Here is a 24,333-nt window from a genome sequence, read left to right as displayed (position 1 = left end):
TTCCTGCATACCTGGTATTGAAGAATTATTAATCTGCAGGAGTTCTGTGGGCTGGGATTTGCTTATTAGTGTTTCTCAATCATGAAACCTGTTTCTAGGCCACCAGCATCCAGGAGATGTATTAGAGATATGCAGAGTCATGCAGAACACTCTTATTTAACCATCTGTTTGATTTACCTTTGTGTGAACTAGGTGCCTGGAACTGGCTCTTGTGCTGGGACTGCTATGTAAGGCTACAATCCAACCAACAGGAAGGCCTAACAACCTCACTCTTCAGTGATTTCACCTGTCTTTTAAGGCTTACATTCTTGCACTGTCATCAGCAGATTTTCACAATCATTCTAATGGCTCCAAAACAACTTTCCAGACGATCTTAATGGCATTATGAAAAAGTATTTGATTAATTTATTTATTTCCTAATATGAGGGTTGGTTTTTTTTTGGTGTTTTTTTTTTTTTCCCAGCTGTTTCTAACGGAGTGTAAGACTAACCTAGTGTACAAACCTGGTGCGGGCTTTGAACTCTGGTTTCAGTGCTGAATACTGTATGAAGAATGCTCTGTAATGGACACAGATGCAGAAAATAAGTTTTTTTGTTTTAGCATGAACTGTCAAAAGGGTCCTTCCTGATCCTTGTGGCTCAGTTTTCCATTGAACATCCTGGCTTTCTCATAACAGCGATTTGTGGAACTGGATTTGAAACTATATGGCACTGACCACTGGGCTTATAACCTCAGCTGCTGCTTCCCACTGTCAGTGCTGCACAGAGAACCTGGATCAAGGTCTGTCTGATGCCAGCTCCTTATCTTGGGTGAAGGTTGGTCTTATACAACAAACCATGTTCATTCCAAGAACAAAACATCTCTGTGCCCAGACCTTTGTCCACTGAATCCTGTGAAGACCAGCTTTTTGCAATCTTTTGTTCTGATGCAAACATTTACTTTGAAGTCTGTTAAAACCAAAGAATGGTTTGGGTAGGAAGGGACCTCGAGATCATCAAGTTCCAACCCCCTGCACCGGCAAGGACACCTTCCACTAGACCAGGTTGCTCTAAGCCCTGTCCAACCTGGCCTTGAATACTGCCAGAGATGGGGCAGCCACAGCTTCTCTGGGCAGCCTGTGCCAGGGCCTCACCACTCTCACACGTAAGAACTTCTTTATATCTAACGTAAGCCCTCTTTCCCTTTCATCTTAAAGCTGTTTCCCCCATCCTATCAGAATCTGTATGTGTACTTCACCTCCTTTTAATTTAGAGTTCTGTTTGCCCAGGTCTCAGCTCTGCACATTCCAGAAAATGCCAACAAGGGCATTCATGTTACCTGATTCCTCAGGTCATCTGAGGAATGTTTCAAGGCAACCTGCACACAGATTTGCCACTTCTGATCGCTGTAGTGCAATTCCTAATGTCCTGCCATTTCAGGATGGTGTCCTTCAGAACAAAGGCTAAATTTCAGTATTTTTCTGAAGTGACTTGGCAGCTTGGGTATGTTTGATTTTTTAATGTATTTCCAAATAAGTATGCAAAATATCAGTAACCCTGCAGTGACAGACTTCTCTCTTCACCTTGCCCTGGCACCCCTGCTTGTCACTCTGCTTTTTCAGGCCGTCTTTAGTACTTGGCTGAAGACTCTTGACAGTAAGATGACAAGGACACGATGCACATCAGGCAAACAGTATTTTCCCAACCAGGATTTATTATGGCAGAAGGACCTGTTTCTCACCCGGAATTAGCAGCACTGAACTCTCTGCTGGCCTAGCTCCAACATTCACACTGGGCCCCTGAAGCGCAAGTGGCCCCTTTTCCCTCCTCCCACCAACGCAGCCGGCGCTACGCTCCGATACGCGCTCCTCCGCGAGGGGCACGGCCCTTTTCCCGTGCGCACCGAAAGAACCCCACCACCACAGGCCCGCCCGGCTGCCATTTAAGAGCCCACCCCGTCCGGCGTCTGCGGCTGCGCCTGGGCCCAGGACACGGCGGTGCCCTTCCCCAAGGCCGCGACCGACCGTTCTAAGCACGCCGTTACGTCACGGAGGCCGAGCGGGGACAATGACACTAACGCCCCCCCCATCCGTCACTGGGCGCGTTCCCGCCTGGGCGCTCCCCTCCACCAATCGGAGCCGCCATTGGGCCGGGGGGCGGTGCCTCCCCAGCGGCCGCTGCGGCTGCCTGCCCCGCCCCGCCCCGCCCCGCCGGCGGACTGCGCCCCGTTCTCGCGGCCGGAAGGATGTGCTCCCGGAAGTTCCGGTGCTGCCGCTGTGTGGGATAAACAGTAATGGCCGAGGCGGTGGCTCTGGGAACAACGGCCGACGCCGCGGCTGCTGAGGCACCGGGGACACTCGCCGCGGCGGACGTGGGAGCGACAGCCGCGACCTTTGACTTCGCGGGGGTGCCGCCGCCCATCGTGGGGCTGGAAGGAGGCGGCTGGACCAAGCAGGTCACTTGCAGGTACGCGCTGCCCGCGGGGGGGGGGGGGGGGCGGTCACGGCGCCCGTCCTTCTTTCCCTCATACCCCTCCCCCCCACCACGCGGTCGCCCTTCCACCCGCCGCGCCGTGGCCGTTACCGCAGGGCCGCTTCGCTCCCCTCCCCCAACGGTCACGTACGTGCCGCGCGTGGCCGCAGCGCCCCCTGCCCCGCCCCGCCGGGTGCCCTCGGGGAGGCCCACGGGGAACCGCGCAGCCGGACGGGCCGCGCCCTGCCCTGCCCAGCCCAGCCCAGCCGTTGCACGGCCCCGCTCTGCCCCGCGGCGGCGCCGGGGCCTGTGGGGGGGGGGCAGTACTGAAAGTACCGGCCGGCACACGGCCCGCTCCGGGCCTAGTATTTGAGAGCCGGCCCCGCGGGCTGAGGCCTTTCTTCTGCCTCTGCCTCACGGGAGGGTGTTCCCTGCGGCTCCGCTGCCCCCATCGGTGTGGCTGTTGTCCCTGGTGGGAAGCGTTGCTGGTTGCATATGAGGTGCCGTGGGCCGCTATTTATTGTGTGAAAGTGTGCCCGCAGTGGTCGGCGTGAAGGACACGGTAGAATGAAAGCCCTGAAACCGTGTTCTAGAAAACGTGGTAAAGCAGGAAGTGCAGAACTGCTTAAGTTCTTGGACCGCTTGAATAAAAAGTCAGAAATGACAGTAAACCCATGAATGATGCAGCAAAAGTTATTTATTGAAGCAGAGGACGGGGAGAAGTCATGACGAGGCACAAAACGCGAGGAGTGCCGCGACTTGTGTTACGTTAAGGTTCTCTATGCCGCGTCATTTTCTATCTGTAGCTTCCTTTAAACTGTATTCCTGATAAATCTTTTATATGGGATTATGCAAATCACGCTGCATGTTGTGAAGCTTGCCAGATGGGCTATTTTTAAACTTACACTGCTGGTCTGTTTGCAGGCTGGAAGGAATATGAAAGTTTCTGTGAATATAGAAATATGAGTCAGTTTACATGAAAGCAAGTGGCAATCCAAGATTAGCATCTGATTTTGTGTTTTTTTTTAATTCTTTTTAATTTTAAATTTTTTTTAATCTAATTACAGTTGTAAATTACATTTAACCTGAATTTTGTGAGCAAATACGTCTAGAGTCACTAGGAAGCAAAATAGGAACATCCCTTGGGCAGAAAGGAGGAGGCTCTGGGGTTTGATACGGGCTTTGTATCTCTCTCTCTGCATATTTTTCCGGTTTTGCCCATTGCAGATCGAAATAGTTTTGATAGCCCTTGCTTGGCTTTTCCAGGGAGCCTGCTGGCCCTGTTTCTTTTCTGTGCTTAAGCACTTTGTGCTTAAATGTGCCCCTCAGTATTTAAAGCAGCTCAGTTAACCGTTGATCACTGTTTATTTTGGTTAATGCACTGTTAATGGGTCCATTTGAGAAGAGCTGTTCCTCAGCTCTTTCTGAGTACTTCAGCACACAAAGAATTTTGCCTACGAATAACCGAGTTAATATTTAATGCACGGCAGTTAAACGTAGGCCAGCAATGAGGAAACGACCGGGAATAATGCTTAGCTCAGCTTTTCAGTGAGCTGCAAGGGTATAGGAGAGTGCTCCCTCTGTATCGATTGCCTCATAATTTCTGAAGATGGAAAAGCTCAGTTAGGAGAAATGGATTGGTTAGATATAGATAGATATATGTGTTCTGAGATAACAGACACAACGAATCAATTAATTGAAGACAGTGACTACCCGAGCACAGAAGCAGTCACATTAATTAGGGTCCGGGGGTGCAGTGAGCTTATATAATGAATAATATATTTCTTTACAAGCACACAGGACTAGTAGGAAGTTGAAGCTACTGGTTTGTAATGGTTAATGTGAGCTTAAGCAACAGTTAGATCTCAGTTTTGGACCTGATGAACGTCTCTGTTCTTTTGTTCTTTTAGACTGATCCTCCTCCTTATCCCACTGCCTTGGTTGCTTCTTTACTTGTTTCTTTTTATTGGGTCATTCAAATTGTAGGCGGAATAGCTTTCCTCAGACTATAAAGTGAAATTAACAGTTCCGATTTGAGCTTCTGGGAATATGTGATAAGAATTTTGTTTTCTAAGTTTAGTTTCAGTAAGATATATCCAAGAAAATACCTTTCTTACTGTTAAATCTTATTACACTTTAATAAATGAGCTTGAGGATTTAGATGTGAGATGAAGGGGTTGAATTTCAAAATGCAGGTTTCTAATGAAGCAGGTAGAGCAGTTTACTTTGAGTAACACTGCACAATTTATTTGTTTATAGGCTTTATTTACTTAAGTAGTCATATGGTTGACAGAATATGCTGTCTGATAAGTTTCTGGGAGATAGTAGTTCCTTCAGCATAAGGATTTACCACTGCATGGTGGTGGTGAAGGAATACTTCTGTCAGAACTGGAAGTTTTAGAATGGGTAGAATTAAGTTCTTGCTGCTCCTTTGAATACCTGATAGGATAAATGGATTGGGTAAAGAATTTTATCATGCTAGTGTAGTATCCTTGGAATACATTAAAAGCCAATATCCTTGGTTTTTATGGTGTGTAATAACCTGTAATACTTTAATCGGGAATAAACCATAGGGGAATAAAACTAATTTAGAACTACTTTTTATTAATATTCTTCTACTATCTTATTGATATGTTTGAAATAAGAAAAAGAATGGTAGGCCTTACTGAGTTTGTCTGTCCTTCCAGTTTCAGATGGTTACATAGTTTTATTGGGCAGTGGTATAGCCGACTTCTTTTTCCAAACACATGTCACTGTTAGAGGTCCCGGTACTTGTGTTTTCCAGATGTCACGCAGTAATAGTTAAGGTCATCAAGTTGACAAAGAGATTACATTTCACTTGTTTAATAACTGAACATACTTAAAACCCTTAGCAAGTAATCAGTATATTTTGAGAGTTGTCTTCCTGTTTCTGTCTTTGGTGTTCTTTTTGGAAAGTTAGATCAGGTATTTATCTGTCTTTTAATATGAAGAATCTGAATCAGTAAAGTATATCTCCTTAATTCAGTACACCATTAGTGATAAGGTGTGGAATGCAAACCTCTTTAACAGCTTGCTTGTATTGCCTCTTAGCTGCTCTGTTCTGGATCCTCCAGTAGCTTCTTGCTGAAGGTCATAGAGAAGAAGGGACAAGGAGATAAATGTTATTAAGACCTATGTGTTTGTTGGATTTTTTTTTTGTTTGTTTTGTTGGGGGTTTTTTTCTTCTCCTTTTTGTTAAGGTTACTAACTCGGGTAGAATTTCATCAGCCACTCACATGGCTAAACGCCTGTGTGCTGTGCTAGAACTGAATGCCTGGCCTCTTCCTCGCTACTTTCTTCCCTGGGAGTTCTCAGTCTCTGCATGACACCTGAAGAAGCTAATGGCTGCAGTTGGCTATTATTCTGCCCAGTCATGGCAGCTTCTCAATTTTTGAAGATCTGTTGCCAGGTGTAACACTCTTAATTCAACAAAACCAGTAGTTTAATAAACAAAATGGGCTACCCATTAAGTGGTAGTGCAGTAAAGATACACCTGAATAAGTAAACCCATTTCAAGCTTTCAAAGGAGTATTACATACTGATTTCACTGATAGGGTTGCAGGGATAATGACTCTATGTAGAATGAAGCATCTGAAATAAGCTGGTACACATTCAGGATTTTAGGCTGCAGTTATGCGAGTTTAATGCTGCGTTGTCTTTGTAAAGGCATTGCAAATTCTTTTCTCTGGCTTATGGCAAGTGATAGAAGTATTATTGTTCTAGCAGTGGAGGGAAAAAAAACACCCAACAAATCTTCATGAATTTATTATACTTCAAAGCATCATGGAAATCAAGGTCATTGAAACCTGGATAAACTTTAGTTTTAAGCACTCTAGTAAACTGTAGCACTTGTAACATGTGATCTCTCCCTGCAGTGGTTGCAGTTCCAGGGAGTTTATGATTACCTTTATGGTTTTGGACTAGTGTTTTCTCAATATGTTTCCAAAAAAATGCCTGCCAGATATTGTCTATGACTTCAGTCTTCTGGATGTGCAAAGCTTGAGTTCTTTGACCTTTTCAAAGTACACCATGACAATCAGAACATGCTGATCAAGGCATCCGTAACTTGACATGAGTTGAAAAGGTTTTATGTGATAAAATGCCAGTGGGGGCAATTATTACTTCTGGGTGGTTGTTTCCTGTGTTGGTATCACTTGTATTTTACACAGTCATGCAGTGCACTGCTGGGGGAGATGATCTGGATTTGGACCATGATGAGTTCTCTGGTATTTTTCCCCATGCAGCCTTACCAAGTGGTGCTACTGCAGTTGGAGAGACAAGAAGCACTGCAGTCAGACAGCATCACAGACACTTAGAGGAAATCCAGTTATATACTTGGTCTGATCTAGTACTTGGCAGAATGCAAGTTTCATATATACATGTCTTGGAGTAAGGCAGGTAACTTATGTATTTCTCAGATTTAGGGGTTCTTTTTTCCTGTAATCAAAAGTGAGAGGCAGTGGGTATTGCTGTTGTATAAAGGTACAGTTAAACTGAGTACTCTTGTGTGTGTGAAGGTGATCTTCAGCAGAATTTTTGTTACCTTTCACCAAAAATAACGCACTCTGTTTATTTTTTGACATGACCAAAGCGTATTTTAGCCAAACACTGTAATTTCATTTGTAAATTGTTAAATTATTTGTGGCTTTAAAGTAAAAGATCGTACCTTGAGGAAGGGGGAGTTGGTATAATCCTTGCAGAAATACATTTCTCTCTCCTCCCACCCCAGCCGCCTTGTTCAAATGATGCTGAGCTTTCTGTGTGGGATTGCAGGCCTTTAAAAGTGATGTTTGAATTAAATTGAGCTTGTGTTTTAGGTTTGGTTAATTTTTTTTTCCCCAATTACAGCCTACCATATTTATTGTGACAACTTTCAAAATTACACAGAATTTGTATTTCCAGAGGTTTTTCCAACATAAGCTGGCAAAGAAGGAAAGGAACTCCATGTCCACTAGCAAGCATTTTGAGGCTTGTGTATTTAGGTTATGTTGGCCAAAAAGCCCTCACTTGAAGGTGGTTCCTTTCTTAGTCACTTCAGCCATAGTGGTGTCCCAACACTTGGTTGGCTTGAAGAGCAGTGTGGGGCTGAGCAGTGATCTGAGGTAGATTAAAAATAAGCATGGGGGCAGCAAAAGGAATGCCAGGTTATATGTGAAGCCATTTCCTGATCTGAGTAAGCAGGTGGCTATGAAATTGCATGCCCCAACACATGGGGGAAGCAGTATTGTGCGGAAATAAGCAAAGGGTGGAGATAACAGTTGTTAAAGAGCAAACATTTAACAACGTACTCTGTACCCTAGTGGTTTGACTCCCATTTCTTGCAAGCAAGCCAGAAATTCCAGTTACATTCTGGTTCCACAAGTTCATGGGTTGGTATTTTTTGACTTTGAGGTGGGTTAGTTTGTGGGTGGTGGACTTTTTTGGGGGCTCCTCGGCCCTTCTCCCCTTCCCCCCCGGCATTCACTGAGGAGAGTACTAGTTATGGAGGGTGGGGTGTTTGTTTTGTTTCAGGAACACCCTATTCCTGGTGTGTGCTGACTTGGCTGTTTGTGCAGCCACCTGTCAAATCTGACCAGGGTACTCCTCTCTCTGGGGAGAATATCCTGCAAGAGCTTCATCTTGGTCTTAATACCACTTATCACAGAAGGTAGGACCATATTTCTTATTTGGTTACTACGTGGCTACAGTGTACAAACAGGGATTGTTCTCAGTGTGACTTGCAGCCTGATGGCAAAGTGTCAGCTGGTGGTTTATAAAACCACTTCAGATTTTTTTTTTTGTTCATAGTACCTGGAATATACCACTGAGTTTGTGCTTGGAGGGCTCATCCCTCTTAAGACCCACCTCAGTTTTTAATATGCCTTTAGCACTGGATCATGTAATTTTGGTGAATTGGTCACTGATTTATCTGACTTCTTAAAAATGTAGTAGACCAAGAATATATGCAGAATTCACACAATTTGACAACTTGACACCTTTGAAGTTTAGGAATATTAACTTGAATGTGTTGCTTTGTGAAGAGCTATCCTAATCCTAGTTTGGGCTGCTGAAAGCTGTTTTTTCTGTCCTATGTGCTGGCTGTACTGCTGCTGGGTATTGTACAATAGCTTAGCCTTGACCATATTGATTACCATCAGTGGTCCACCTTGGCCTCCAATCAGGAGACTTGGAGACACACTATACATAATGATATTGTCTCCTTTGAGAACACATGCAAATTTAGTCTGGAGGAGAAAAGGCAACGTAGAAAGAATCGCGCCCCACCTATACAACCCGATGAGACCTTTCGTTGTGCTTTTTGCAACAGGATTTGCCTATCCCACATTGGCCTTTTTAGCCATCTGCAAACTTGTAGTAAGTGTGGGTAAAACCCTTCCCAAATCTTCGTTCCCAAAGTCAAGCCATGACTGCTGCTGGGTTGCTCAATCAGTAGGTTGGAGGACCTGGTTCTGCTGCCTGCATAGATGTGGCAATACCAGCACAGAGCAGTGGAAGTGTGCCACAGGAGGAGGGCAGGACTGCCCCTATCAGCAGCAAGATGGGCTTAGAAGGGTATAATCTGCTTCTTAGTCTTCCCTCAAGTGGTGTTTTGTGTGAGACCTGAACCCTGACAGATTCTCTATCTTACCAGGTATCTGGGGCCTATGGTTCTCTTTCTAAACTTAAGTGTTGGTAAACATTTTGGTTGCTTCAATCCTTAGGTAGGTTTGTTTTTTTCTTGTTTTTCTTTTTTTCTTCTTTTCCTTAGCTAAGATTTCTTTGTATATTGGGAAAGATGCACTTAAACCCATATTTTCAGTTGTGGTTTTGAAATAAACACCGAGTCTGAATAGTTAGAATGCCTTGAATTTAAAGAAGCTCTTGTCTTCTAGGTTAATTTAAAACAAATTGAAAATGACTGTTCAATTTTCTTGAGTAGCTGAATTTGAGGATGCTCAATTAAACTTACATTACTTGATGTTAAAATTTACTAAACTGTCCTTGAAAGCTTTGAAATGGTACAAATCTTTCAAGACAAGCAGCAGGGTGTTTCTACTGGTTATTTGGCGCCTATGGCAAAAACTAATGTTTCTGGTTTTGACAGATGTATTTATCCATCACAAACATGTTTTGAATTCCTGGGGAGGGAATTCTGATTGAATTATTTACAAATACAAATAGTTGGAAGCCCTCAAGAAACTCAGTTAGGTATGGCTAATCCTGGTTCTTGGATTCAGTGGTGGGCTTCTCTAAGGCTTTTGTTGGTGTTGGTGTTGTAACACAGGAGCTGCAAGTAAAACACTTTGTTCCCATCTACTTTGTCCAAGACTCTTTTCTCTTTGTGTCATAGCCCAGGATAAGGTTTTCAGGCTTTAATAAGCATAAGTCCCTAAAGGTACCCTGCAGTTCAATGGAATAGCTATGGCTTGATCTTTACTCAGGCATTCTTGTTTGTATGTTTATACTGGAATGTGGTCCTGTGGGTCATTAGTGGTGGTCTTAATTCAGCATACCTTGATTTATAAAATAACTAATCAAATAGTTTTACAGCTTCAGTGTTTCTCCTTAATTCACAATGATTTTCTGTTTTACAGATACTTCATGCATGGAGTCTGCAAGGAAGGAGACAACTGCCGCTACTCCCATGACCTCTCCACTGGTCAGTCTGCCATGGTGTGCAGGTATTATCAGCGAGGATGCTGTGCTTATGGAGATCTCTGCAGGTAAAAAAATATTGTTGACCATCACGCAGGGGATTAATTTCACTCCTTCCTGATTAGAGCTCACACAAAGGCAATAGATCTTACAGTGTTTTCATTGTTCATGGCAACTTCAAAAATTTATAGAAATAACTTCTTGTCACAGACTGCCTTCTCTTGCTATATACCACCAAGGCAAGTCAAGAACTGTTTTTATTAAAGTGCTAGTTTTCAGGTTGTGTTTATTAATGACAGCAGTAGATGAATTAATTGAAATCTGAGACTACATTCAGACTAGCTGAACTGATGGAGCTAAGTTACATTTGGTAAGTGATCATAAAAGCCTGAACAGGTAAGAATTGGTTTTGTTTTATAATTATGTGTGGTGTCTTCAGGAATTGCTGCCCTGGCACTTGAGCTGCCATTTTGGAAAAATAACTGGAGTCTCATGATGGTAGGTTGTAAAATGCTTCCTGTACAAAATGGCACTACATTATGAAAACATAGTATTATTTAACTTACACCCCTGACATTATTAAAAACTAAAGAAGTGTGAAAAAAGGAACTAGATGTTTTGCAAAGGCTTAGGGCTGTTTACATCATCTTAAGTTTACTATTAAAATTTGTCATGGGTTTTGACATTGTCTTGTTGCAGCTTTAATGCATGATTAAATATTTACATCATGACTCCATACAGTAGTTCATTGCTAGCTTTCCTTTCATATTTAATACATGGTTACAACATATAAGAAAAGTAACAAAAATAAGCATCTCTGGCCTTTTATCTGCCAGTGTTGCTTTCTTGATCATGTAGATCAGTGTTCTCCAAACTTTTGAGCACACACCTCATCAGTGCAAACTTTTGAGCACACCCCCTATATATATATATATATATACATACATTTATTTATACTTTGCTGTACTAATATATTATGTACATTATAAAACATACACAAAAATGAGAATTTAAAAAAGGATGTAATAAAGATGAAATAAACAATATTTTATGCATAGAATCATAGAATGATTGGAGTTGGAAGGGATGTTCAAGATCATCTAGTTCTCCAAACCATTTTTGCTCCCACTAAAAGCCTTATTAGTAACAATAGTTTTTTTACTTACAGTAATGTTGATAGAATATGCTTTGGGTTGTTTGGTTTTGTTTGATTTTTTTTTAATTTAAATCAGCTTAACATTTTTTAACACAGTGATTTGAGAGTTATGTCCTAAATTCAGTTTATTTCAGTACTTAGTTTTAATGACTGTCATAGGTGAAAAAGATCTTTCATAAAGAGATGTAGAGCCAAAAGGAAGAATTGTAGTTTTGGCTGCCCTTACTAGTGCATGATAATAATTTTTCAATTCTGTCCACCAATAATGCAAAGTTTTTTGTTAAAATTTGACAAATAAATGTCCATGTCAGTCAGCTCTTCTCACCTTCCGGTTGGAAGGTGTTGCATTTTTATGTTCTTAAGAGACGGGTCCGAAACCTTTGTTTGGAAGGCTCTTAAACAGGTTAGGGAAATCTGTTTCCAGACCTAAGTGTACAAGATAGAGGGTTGGTTTTTTTTTTATAGTTGATAACATTTGCATTGATTTTGGCAACCAAATCATATAATTGTGGAAGTGTTTCAGAACAGTTATTTTCAAAATGTTACCTCTATCCCACAAGTTTCTTTCAAAAAGCAGTTACTTGTTCTTAAAATGCCTTACCTGAAAGGAAAAGATTGCATGTGTGTGGGTTTTTTGAAAACACCTGCTAGGCAGTGTACTGGTGGTAGCTTCTTGTTATCACGGAAGTGGTCAGCAAATTTGGAGCACTCGTCTTTTTGTGAAGAAAAATGCATAACTCGTATTTGACAACTGTTAAGCTATTTGCTACAAGATAGCCAGCAAACCTCTGTGTGGTACAGATTTTTGTGGTGGTTCTTTATCATAACAAAGTGTTGTAAAGATTCAACTACTGAAAGGTCTTTTTTTTTTTGTAAAATTAACCATGTTAATGACATTATGTAGCACTTGGTGTGCTTCTGGTTTCGTCTTTGCTACAATATTTTGCCTATGAATGATGCAGTGAATGAATTCCTGGTATGGTGCTGTCTCTGTAACATTACCCTGGAATCTTTTTTTCAGTCTAGTCAAGGCAGGGACTCCTTCAGTGCACAGTTTTTCCATAAAAGATTGTTTTTATTAAAGAACCCATTTACTGTTGAGAAGATAACCTTCTCCAGTGCATCTTTCTGTCTTTAATAAGGAAGTAATTTATTGAGAATATTTCTCTTCTGGTCTCTCTTTTCTTTAGTGAATCACAAGAAATGGTCCTCTGTGTATTTCATTATTGAAACAGAATCTAGCAGACATTGTAAGCTGAGACATGTTAGAAACATCTTTACTTTCATCCAGCAGTACAGCAATCTGCCCACACTCTGCAGTTTGTTCTAATACTTGTTTCTTTGAGTCTTCAGCAGTGTATTTCCCAGCAGTACTTGCTGATGAAGGAATGTGCTTTACTTTGTTACCATTGTTTTTCCATGCGTTATTTCAGTCATTTTTACCACAGCAGGAAGAACAAGTGGTCCAATGGTATGTGTAGCCTTTTGTCTTTCACTGTTGCACAAGAATTCTGTACAGAACTTCACAATAAATGTCCAGAAGCCTCCTTTAAGTACTGGGTTGAATATCATGTGACTTAAAATAGCTGAAAAAATTGTAGAGGTTTGTCTTCATGTTCTGAGTGTTTAGATTTTAAATTTCTTGATAATTGTGAGTGAGGACACTGCTGTCAATTGGGATATTAAACATTAGTAAAACTTAATTTCTTATAGGGGGGAGGGGAGGGAGAAGACAAGAAGTTCTAGTGTTTCATTCCTGCACCCAAGTGGGCTGTCCTGCTTTCCTCATTTTGGAGGCCACTGATGCTAGAGGTATGAAGGCTTGAAGTTTAAGTTTGTGCTTCATAGCTTCCTTAGGATTTCAAAGCTGACATTTGGTTGGAGGCATCTCTTTAATAAGCAAGAACTGTGACACTTAAGTTGTTTTCAGTTTGACACGAAATAAATGAATCACAGTTGCTTAGAAGTTCTGTATGATCCTAAAAAATTCCCTCCCTTTGTACTTGGAATTAGTCAGCAAATCTTAGATTCATAGGATGGTTAGGATCAGAAGGGACCCTAAAGATCATCCAGCCTCTTTGACATATTGGGGTACACCTGTAATTTATATTCCCATTTAGTGTACTAGATACTGGAAGACAGATTTTTGAGTGAAATTGCGTTTTCCTGTTGTTTGTGGGTTGTAGGGATCAAAGTGAGTATCCTTTTTCACGGTGAAGTCAAAGAGGCATTAGAAATAACTACTAAAATCCATTGTAAAATCTGAATGAGATAAGATGCTCAAATACAGAACAAGAACAATTTAGGCTTGTTGGGATCTCTGGAGCTCTGCGGACAGCAGAGCCATCTTAAGTCAGGGTGCCCAAGACATTGTTCACTCCTGTTTGCATTATCTGTGAAGATTAGGATCTTGCAATCTCTCTGGGCACCCATTCTAGTGTTTACTCTCACCATGATTGTTTTTTACTAATACCTAAATGAAACTTCCCATTTTGGGCTTCTGTCTGCTGACTGTCTTCCTGTTGCTGCACCTCTGAGAAGACTCTGGCTGCATCTTTCCTGTGGCTTCCCACAAGGTAGTCTGAGACAGCAGGGTCTGCCTATAGTCTGTGGTTTTTAAGGCTGAATGAACTAACTTATCTCTTTCAGGTCAGTTATTATTTATACTACACATGCATAATAGGTATGTGAGTGGTTTTGGAGTTCTTATAGAAGCTCAGTCTGTGAGTTAAGTAAGAGTTGTGCATGCTGTTCCATTTCCTCCAAAATGATGACAATACGTGCTGTTTCCTTAAGCAGTGCTGCCAGATTACGCAGGTGGAAGCATGTCTTCATAAAGGGTCATCAGTGGCTTTTTCTTCCAAGCCTAGGTTCTCCTTCCAAATAGTGTGTTTATATCTAATCAGTCAGTTTCTTTCACATACCTTGGGCTGCTTTATGGAGGTTTTTTTTTTGGGGGGGGTGGTGTGGTTGGTTTTTTTTTTTGTTGTTTGGTTATTTGGTTGGTTTTTTTTTTGGTAAAGAGTTGATATGATGTGTTTCAACATTTCAGATATGAACATACCAAGCCACTGAAAGAGGAGGAAGAAGAGACTGATGTGGATCCAGATGAAAAAATTTATCCCTCAGTATCCTCAGACTATGCATCACTCCCTGAAACAGTTGAAGAAATACTTGCTGAGATAGAAGATGAAAGTGCAGATCTGGCAGCTGCAGGAGTAGGTGCTGAAGACTGGGTGAATGCTGTAGAATTTGTCCCTGGGCAGCCATACTGTGGACGTGGTAAGCTGAGCAAGGGATAACAGTAAATTTCTGTCATGTGTCAACAGTTTGTATGTAGTACATTTTACTGCTTTTGGATACAGCTATTCATATTTATTAATCACTTCAAGGAATAAGTCCTTCACATATACTCAAATTTTTTGATGTCCATAATTGTATGAATCTCTTCTTTGGAGTTTACTGTGTATATGTAATGGGAGAAGAAAATAGTGGTGCTGCTATTACTATCGCTACTTTGGAAAGATAAATTGCTGTTTTTGGTTTTTGGGAGGTTGGTTTGTTTTGGGGTTGGGTTTTGCTTGGGGATTTTTTTTTTCAGTCTTAAACATTTTCCAGTGGAGATACAGATTTCTGTAGAATGAATTGGAGCCTAGTGCTTGCTTTCATGAATCCAATGGCAGTTCAGACCAGAGGCTGAACATTGTTTATTCTAGTTACCCTTCTGAGACATGCCTTCCTAACACTGTGACAGGTTGTCTTGAGAATGAGATCGAAGCAGCTCATCATACGGGACCAGACTGTTCAAGTAGTATGCTGATCTCCTTTCCCTGCATAAAGAAATCACAGAGACTTAAAATCTAAGTGAAAAGCAGGCTGAAGATGTTTACTTTGGCATAATTGCTAGTGTCTGGTCCTCTAAAACTGAAGGCTTATGGCCATGAGTACTCAAATAATTGAGTGCAGAACATACGTCTTATGTCCAGAAAAGTTTGAAGTTGTCATACAGTGCTCAGATTATACTTGCCTCCATGGCACTGCTCACATTCTCAGATCAGAAAAGAGAATTACCTTATCAGTGTTAGAGTGCTGGTGGACCCTGTTCTCATCTGATTTGTGGAAGAGGAAAGGAATGGTTGAGCAACATTATCATTTGTATAGTGCTGTTGAGAAGTTTGATTCTGGAATTATTTGGTGTATCTGTGACTTGGGTATAGTCCAGAGGGATGAAAACATGTCTACTACCTGTAAATGCGTCACATTACTGTCATAAAAAATACAGCTTCTCTGTTCATTGAAACAAAGCACATCCCTTTTTCGTAATCATTCAGTCAGAATAGAATAATTCATGTTGGAAGGGACCTCTGGATTTCATATAATTAAGTTTTCTGCTCAGGGTAGGGTCAGCTATATCAGGTTGGCAGGGGCTTTGGTTGGTTGAATCTCTATCCTCAGAGATGTTCAAAATGCTATAATCTCTGGGCAACCTTTGCAGTGTTTGACTTCTTTCACAAGGAAGAACTCTTTCTTAGTATGTAATTGGATTTTTCCCTGCCTCAGCTTGCCTTCTGTCTCTTGACCTGTGCGCATCTGAGAAGAATCTGGCCCTGTGGGATTTTGGTGGTATGTTTGGTTTTTTTTTTCTTTTTTTGTTCCTCCCTTTCCCTTTCCATTAAGTAGTTGAAGACAGCAATGACATCACTTGTTAAAGATGAACAAGTCCAGTTTTCTGAGTCGCTTTTCATGGGTTTCACCCTCTTAATGGCTAGGTGGCCCTCCACTGAAGTTAATTCATTGCTAATTTGAACAGCTGGAGATCTGTTAAATACACCTACTACTTAAAGGAGGGCTGGTGCTTTCTCTTAAATTCCTGAAGTGTAAGTGCCATTTCATTATACCTTTAAGTCACTTAGTTTTACTGAAGCAGTTCCTTTTTTCTAAGGCATCAGGCTTATTTTTCATGTGGCTGCCACAGATTGTTAGATAGCATTCTCTTCTCTGAATTTTGTTCCTATTCTGTTTTGTATCCTTTGAAATTTGTTGTATTTTAAGGTACAGGCATACTCAGCTGTTTCTGTTCAGAACTGTGCTAGATAATGCTAATTCTTTTAGGGACTTCTTAAAAGCTGCATTTAAAAAACTTTACTTTTCTGAAGCCACTGTCTTTATTAAGCTATAAAGATAAAATATCTTACTGTAGTGATCAGGAAGGTGTGTGCAGTGACTTCTACAGTGAGTACTTTAAAGCCTTACAGATTCTTGTCAAATGCCTGGGGAAATGTACAGGTACTTGGAAGCCTTAAAATGAAACCTTTTTCCCAAGGTAAGTTAGAAGCCTGTGTGTTTTAAGCTGTCTTATGAATGCTGAAGATTTGGGGTTGGCGGTTTAATTGTGCGATGCTTGGGCTATAATGCACTTCTTTTACTGTGAGACAAGACATTCTGCTAATATAGGTGATTCTCTGATTTGGGACTAAACTTGAAGATTACCTTAAGGCCTAGCAAAGAAAACGGAAATGATTCATAAGATACTTGTTTGATGTACAGATAGGCCACATTTCTGTATTTGTTCTGCTGCTACTGCTGCTAGATGTTCTAGAATAGTTGAGGGAGAGTAGATAGGCAGAAATGCAAGAAACACCTTGAATTGGGTGGCTGTTTGCTGGTGCTACAAGAGGAATGTATTTGATGCTGCGAAGTATGTCCTAGAGTGAAAACAGGTGGTTCGTGAATTGAAGCTTATGAACTAGGTTTTTTTCACTAGCAGGAATTTAACCCTGTTAACTCTGAAATCGGCAGTGAGAAGATGGGGATTGGGTCCACCTGCTGGAGAGTAGTGGTTTTGGAAACAGCAGGCAGAATTTTAGATAAGCGTTGTAAATCAGGGCTGTTGGATGCAGAGTTATTGAGCCAGTGGAGTGTTGTGAGTTCCTCTAATTTACTTTCAAAGAGGAAGCAAAACTAGCAGATGCATTGCAGTAGGTCCACAAGATAGGCATGCAGGGCTTTAGGTTATGGAAGCTGAGATACTCAGAAGTGGAAATATTTATTTAAATTTTATTTTATAGAAATACAACTCTCATTGAGGGGAAGTGCTGGGACAGCACAGAAGACTGGGACTGGAAAACTAATGTTACTTTAAGCATGCGTTTTCCTTTCCCATCCTTGTACTGTAGAAGTACCCAGAGCCATTGTTGAAGACTGACATTTGTACATCTGTATCGTGTTGTTTGGGTGTCTGGTCACTAAAAATCGGTTTCTCTTTTTTTTTGCAAGGATGATGTTGTGGACTGGGATGGAATTTAGTACCTGTACTGTGTAATGTGCTTATTGACTTGAATAGTTGTTGGTTGGTTTGTTTCAAGTAACAACACTTTACTTTTACTTTTGTGCCAAGATACAAAGCTCTGCTGTATTTCTGTGGACCAGCATAGTAAATAAATGGGTTTCTAAGTCAGTCTCTGGAGGGGTAAGACTTCAAAGCCTTTATTCTCAAAGAACCTCAAGTAATAAGTGGGGTTTTGTTTTGGTTTTAATGAATGAAATCCTTACTGAATAAAGTTTTTACAAAAGATATCTTCAAGAGGGGTGCAGGTGATTTGAAAGTTTTTTTTTTTCTTTTGAGAGAAGCTTCATATGTTGCTCTTCAAAGTATGCATTTTCCAGGGGAGTAGGGGATTGCCTTAGGCAAAGATGATCCTGCCAGCCCTGTTAAAAGTACTGTATCACTCAATTCCTTTGAAATTTGGGTGCATTTGTCTGTCTAATGGGCTTCTTCTCATCCATACTATGCTCTGCTAAACTCTTCTTCCTCAGTAACAGTCAAACTAGATGTCAGGAGTCCTGTGAATCAGATAAGTAAGAAAAATCTCTAGCATCAGCTAGAAAGGACACTAGCAAAAGGGACAGTTGAGGAAATATAAATTGACTGATTGTTGTGATTTTTGTTACTTTTGGAAGTGGATTTCAAACTGGGAGGGGGATGGGCAGGATTTCAGTTAATAAGTACAAATTTTCATATCATGTTCAACTATTAAATGAGAGTGGCTAGAGTCTGTTGTATGGCTACTTGTTACTTTCTTTGGTGCCAGTTCACTAGAACTCACGGGGAAGAAAAGGTAATGAAGAGCTCTTTGTTGGGAATCTCATGCTGAAAAATGAACAGGTTGACAGCTGGCCTGTTATTCTGTCACTCACTTGCTTTGTTCTAGCAAACAGACTGATCCAAGATCAGTGCAAGTGACCTTTAAGGTCAGAGATGGTTCAAGAAGCAGACTTGCACTTACTTTGGGAGCTAATATTTTCCTACACTACAATATTTACTTACCCTGTGAAAGCGTGAGCTCTCGGGGACCTGCTTTTTCTATGTCCAAAAGTGAATGGGCTGATACATTCTTATTGTACCTCTCTGCTCTGTGGGGATGAAGACAGTGTGAGTGTGCGGCCTCTGATCCTTTTTGAGATCAGAATCCTTTACTTTTACTGGTCTAACTATGCCTTTGGTAGTTTTTGCTTACTTCTCCAAATCTAGTACTCAAATGGATTTAAAATCTATGGATTATAACTTATGGATGAAAAACTTAAATGAATTATAACTTATAAAATTTACAATCTCTTATAGAATAAACTTTTAAAAATTCTTCTAACAGCTACTGGTTATGTAAATGAAGCCCAGTTGCTGCTCTTTCTGGTGTTCATCCTGAATATAGCAATGCTTTGTTACTCTCCTGTATTTATTTTATCTTCAGTTTCAAACTTGTTGCTTTTGTATTGTAACTTATGTAGTGATCTAAAAATGCTGTTTGGCTTCTGGTGGCATAGACAACGGTATGTTCTGGACGTATAAGGAGAAGTATTAAGCAGCAGCTGTCTAAATGAGGAAGAGAAACAATACAGATTTCAGTTCAATTTGAAACATAGTAAGGGAATTTACTTATGAGTTTGCAAAACTGATGGCTAGCTTAGAATGCCCTGAATATACCCAGATGCATTTCAGTTTCTTAAAGCTAGGTATACATGTTTGACTGGTAGACTGGATATCTGTGTAGGGTAAGCTTTTTGGCAAACACCTAGAATAGTTGCCTTGAGAGGTGTGGACACAGCTTTTATATTGCTCTCAGATGGGAGTCTAGAAGAGTGACAGTCTTGTGGTTCAGGCTGAGCAAGTACTAATTCACCTTTACATAAGGAAGTGCTGGTGTAGTGTTTCCATACCAGTGTACACCAGCTGAATACATGTTCATTGCTTCAGCTGTTTGATTTCTGGGGAAAAGCCTCTTTAATTTTAGCAGTTATAAATTTGACTCTCAAGGCAGTGAAAGATTTGTAACCTTATTGTTGCTGAATTGGAGTTTTTATTAAAAGTGTTTTTAAGCTGATGAGGATTAGTGAGATTTTTGTTCTGCTGCTTTAGCCTGTAAATAGATCTGAATCTGACCGCTGAAACATTGTTAGCTTTAGTCTTGTTTGGATCAAAGGAGAAGGCAAATGGTAGTGCTTTCTAGAGTGGGAAATGACCACTGGTTCAGGTTGAGGGTGTGTGGAACTTGGGTGGAAATTAACCTTGGTTCTGTTATTCTCTTTGGATAACTTTAGCAGGGTTACCCAAAGATTACATTGCATTAAAACAATGTATACTCACTCCATGTGCTCTTAATCTGAAGGTATTGCTTACTGTCCTTCACTTTGTTCCCAGCCACTCCTTCCTGCGCTGAAGCACCCTTGCAGGAATTGGTGATTGAGGAGGAGTATGAAAAGCAGCATGAAGATGTGGAGATAAAGAAGGAGCTGTGCCCCTACGCTGCAGTAGGAGAATGTCGTTATGGAGAAAACTGTGTGTATATCCATGGGGATGTGTGTGATATGTGTGGCCTGCAGGTCCTGCATCCAGTTGATGCTGCGCAGAGATCCGAGCACATAAAGGTAAGCAAGCAACTGTCTGGTGTTAAACAGCTTTGCGTTATTACTTCCTAGCTCCTCAGTCACTTGTTTCTGCTTCCCTTTCATTTGAAAGGTCAGGCAATGAATGAAATTCCTGTTGTAAACTGGACTGTTACATGTTATGGCTATACTCCAAAGCAGCTGGGTTTCCTTATCTGCGCTGGGAGAGCAGTCTGCTTAAAGATACTAAAGCTTTATTCCTTGCCTAGTAAAACTGGATGCTCTTTTGGATTGCCTTTTTCATGTTTAAAAGCAATGGCTAAAGAAAGGAATTTGGGCTCTGAATTTATTTTCACTATCTGAGCAGATTTTTTGAATAAAGATTTTACAGTTTAATCATACTCCATTATGCAGTATAGGAGAGTAAGCCTTAGCTTTAAAACCTGCTTAGAATTCACTAGGTGACCAGTTGTCTCTGTAGTTTTTCCTTTGTGTCTCCTTTTCAGTCTTGCATTGAAGCTCATGAGAAGGACATGGAGCTTTCCTTTGCCGTCCAGCGTAGTAAAGACATGGTGTGCGGGATATGCATGGAGGTGGTGTATGAGAAAGCTAATCCCAGTGAGCGCCGCTTTGGGATCCTCTCCAACTGCAGCCATGCTTACTGTCTGAAGTGCATCCGCAAGTGGAGGAGTGCTAAGCAATTTGAGAGCAAGATTATAAAGTGAGGCACTTTCCCATTTCAGTTGTGCTTTGTTAATGGAAGAGCTTAGTAAGTCCTGACAACTTGTAGCAGACTTCCAGGTGCAGACTGCACAGAGATTGCATTTAATGCAAGCTAACTTTTGTTTGGAAGCTAAATAATTGTTTGGGGTAACATTCACACTCTGATTTGGTTAATTTGGATTAAGTTGGCAAAACTCACTTAATAGTAGAAAACTTGCACTTAGTAGCATATTGTTCAATGGTTACTGTTTGCATCTTGGACACCTGGCCAGGAATTTGAAAACAGATTAGGCAGTTCAGAATGTATGCTTCTTAATTCATTACTGCCCTAGTTCATTAATCAATTGACAAAACATTTGTCCTCTTAAAAGCTGTTCTAAAAAAGCAAAGTTCCAACCAAATACAAAAAAATCAAGGCAAAATAAATGTATTTAATTCTAAAGAAAAAGGAGTCTGTGTGAAGTGTTTTTTCAAGCCTTTCTCAGGCAAGCTGACCAGCTGCTATGGCCATAACTCTTGAGAGTTTAGTTAATCTTCATGTGTAAGAGAATCTAGCTTAAAAAGCTCATACGGGAAGCGTGCGGGTACAGTACATCTTTAGAGATGGAAATATGCCATGGCTTGTTATACAGGGGAGAGTGCCCTGTCATGTGGAATTTTGTAGCACAGTCTGTTCATTCCTAGGTCCTGCCCAGAATGTCGAATCACATCTAACTTTGTCATTCCAAGTGAGTACTGGGTGGAGGAGAAGGAAGAGAAGCAGAAACTCATTCAGAAATACAAGGAGGCAATGAGGTATGAGCGCTGCAGCCTTCTGTCAAGTTGAGACTGCAGAGATAAAGGCACACCTAAAAAAGAAGGGTACCGATGTAAAGCCTTCTCACTACACCTCCTTTCCACCACCATGCATGAAGTGCGTCTTTGCCTGTCTGCCCACAGGCGCATGCAACCATACAGTTGCAAAGCTCTTCCTATGGTCTTTGACCTCAGTCTTTAGCTTCCATATGTAGAACACTGGTGGTGTAGCCATATGGTAGCATGAGCCTGTGCACTGTGAGCCCTCAGTGCCGTATGCGTGCACTGACCTAAACACATTGTGCAATGCATCACTTCTGCATAGAGGTGTTACAGTAATAAAATACCTTCAGCTCCAAAGGGTATCTGAGATTCTTTTAGACTACAGGTAAATGCAGTTCTGAAGTCTGGTTGGGGGTCTGCTGTGAGTAAGGGTTGTGATATTTTCCTTTCCAGCAACAAGCCATGCAGGTATTTTGATGAAGGCCGTGGGAGCTGTCCTTTTGGAGGGAACTGTTTTTACAAGCATGCATACCCTGATGGCCGCCGAGAGGAGCCACAGAGACCCAAAGTGGGAACGTCAAGTAGATTCCGGGTCAGTGCTGCTGGTTTTTCTTCTTTCTAGACAGTGTGCAAGAGGGGTGAACGATAAATAGGCTGCTTTGATAAGAGGACAGAGAAATGTTGACTTTTGGGTTGTGGATTTGATGGGGTTTTTGTTGTTCTTCTGGTAGACATCTGTCATGGTGAATTTAAAGGAGGTTGTCTAAAGGATGTGAATCTTGAAGGCTAAAATAGAAAACTTAGGTTTTAATAACATTCCTAATACACCAACATACTGAAATAGAAATGCTGGGTGGCATTAATACAGGTGTCTAAGGGTTAAATTCTGCTGAAGGTCAGTGTCTGCCTGAAAGAGTAACATGGCTTCTTCTATGTCAGAGTATGCCAGGGGCTGAACCATGTCAGCTTCTGAGAGGAGTCCTGCCTGGTGCCACTTGGTCACCCAGGGAAATCCTTGTTTTCCACTTGCAGGCCCAGCGGAGGAATCGCTTCTGGGAGTTCATTGAGGAGCGAGAGAACGGTGATCCGTTTGAGACCGATGAGGATGAGGTGGTGACCTTTGAGCTTGGTGAGATGTTGCTTATGCTGTTGGCAGCAGGAGGCGATGATGAGCTAACAGATTCCGAGGACGAGTGGGACTTGTTTCATGATGAGCTGGAAGATTATTACGATTTGGATCTATAGCACCTGTCAGCGGAGTGTGGACTGTTGTCTTGGCTTCAGGCAGTAGCTATTACCTGTGGTGTTGTGGCAGTGCCTGTGTTTCTCCTAGGCAGGCCGATCAATTCCAGGTGCTGTTGTAATAACTTTTACCCAGGGTCTGTCTCTTCCCATCCCCTCCCACCCCAGGAGTGTTGTTTTTCCTCTGTTTAAACAAATAACAAGAAATAAATCTTTAAAATGTTAGTTTTTGTAAAAATGAATTTAACTGTCAAACAGTTAGCTTAGGTTTGTTGCTTCATATGTGTACCCAACAGAGTTCACCCAGTTCCAGGGTTAAAGTGTTTACAGGACTTCCACACTCATTTTGAAGAGCCCAGATACAAAAATGAGCAGTGGCCATGCAGTGGGGATGTAAATTGGCTGATGGCCGTTTTTCTGTCTCTGTACCGATATTTCTGACTTGAGGCCAGACAAAAATTCTCTTTATGGCATCAGTGCCATTCCGGCCCACTCATGTACACGTCTTCATTTGTGATTTTGGTCTCTTGTTTACTTGCACATTACTATTACTACTGTGTAACCAGAACCAGGTGTGAACGTTCTGGGTTTTTACTGTGTTTAGCATGAAAGGAAAATGTCGTTGTGAAAGGAGAACTCTCTATGTGTATATACAGATAACTGTAGAGTTGGACCTCAAGGATGGGGAGACTCTGTGTAAGTTAAAAGTAACAAAACCATCTTTCATCCCTTCTTGGTGCATGAAGTCTAGCCTCCAGTTGGATATGAAACTGGTTTAGTGGTCTCAGCCCAGAATGTGGCAGTGATCTTAACTATCACTTAACTTAATAGATGGCACTCCCTAATACACCAACTCCCTTTCATGTGTATGATTAGGGTTGTCCAGGAGCAGAAATCCGGTTAGCCAAGGTGGGCTCAAAGGAACACCAGAGATGCCCCTTTAGCTTTATTGCTATGTAAGTTTTAGAACCTGATGTAACCACCTAAGCCCTGAGCTTCGCTAGGAAATCGCTGTGCCTCTCGCATCTGAGTTGGGCAGGTTGCCTGGGAAAGCTCTTCAGTTTATGTGAGTTGCTGCTTACAAAGGCAGTCATGCAGTTTCTGGCTGTAATTTGCATTAAGAAATTATTTTGCCACCAAAGCCCCGGCACAGGAATTTTAACCTTGCATTACATTATCTCTGTTTTTTATTGACTTGTGGATGCCCCGTGATCTGTTTTCCTGCTGCTCTTGTCCCCTAGACTGCCTCTCCTTTCACTTTTAAATGGAATGAGAAATTGTTCTGAGGTCTATAACGTATTGTTTTGCAGCTGCCTTTTGTAAGAAGCACTTTTCCCAAATAAAAAAAAAAAAAAGGAAAAAAGGTAAACAAGAAGTCTGCCTGTTATTTTAAGTTTGAAGCTTCTGTGCTTTGGCTGGATAGATCGG

At 41.4% G+C, this 24,333-nt stretch overlaps 1 protein-coding gene across 2 annotated transcripts; it reads left to right on the top strand.

Moving 5' to 3' along the window:
• The first annotated feature begins 2,202 nt into the window (after nucleotides 1-2,202).
• On the top strand, nucleotides 2,203-24,267 carry MKRN1 (makorin ring finger protein 1). 2 transcript variants are annotated; one of them, XM_034062816.1, is made up of 9 exons: nucleotides 2,203-2,444; nucleotides 10,046-10,174; nucleotides 14,315-14,544; nucleotides 15,823-15,885; nucleotides 19,958-20,184; nucleotides 20,649-20,863; nucleotides 21,550-21,660; nucleotides 22,117-22,255; nucleotides 22,696-24,267. In XM_034062816.1, exons 1-9 carry the CDS (start codon nucleotides 2,272-2,274, stop codon nucleotides 22,906-22,908), a joined length of 1,500 nt encoding a protein of 499 aa, XP_033918707.1. In that variant the 5' UTR covers nucleotides 2,203-2,271; the 3' UTR covers nucleotides 22,909-24,267. The 2 variants fall into 2 exon arrangements, with proteins under 2 accessions (XP_033918707.1, XP_033918708.1); XM_034062817.1 differs by lacking the exon at nucleotides 15,823-15,885.
• The last annotated feature ends 66 nt before the right edge of the window (nucleotides 24,268-24,333 follow it).

The sequence above is a fragment of the Melopsittacus undulatus genome, chromosome 5, assembly GCF_012275295.1.
Source record: "Melopsittacus undulatus isolate bMelUnd1 chromosome 5, bMelUnd1.mat.Z, whole genome shotgun sequence".
NCBI classification, from domain to species: Eukaryota; Metazoa; Chordata; class Aves; order Psittaciformes; family Psittaculidae; genus Melopsittacus; species Melopsittacus undulatus.
The sequence above is the reverse complement of the archived record's forward strand: the minus strand, read 5'-3'. Positions and strand labels throughout refer to the sequence as shown.

Excerpts from the sequence above, each read along its gene's own strand:
- MKRN1 (XM_034062816.1), top strand. The coding sequence starts at position 2,272 with ATGGCCGAGGCGGTGGCTCTGGGAACAACGGCCGACGCCGCGGCTGCT. Across the intron at positions 15,886-19,957 it reads GGCCCTGTGGGATTTTGGTG|CCACTCCTTCCTGCGCTGAA; the intron begins GTATGTTTGGTT and ends CTTTGTTCCCAG. Across the intron at positions 20,185-20,648 it reads AGAGATCCGAGCACATAAAG|TCTTGCATTGAAGCTCATGA; the intron begins GTAAGCAAGCAA and ends TCTCCTTTTCAG.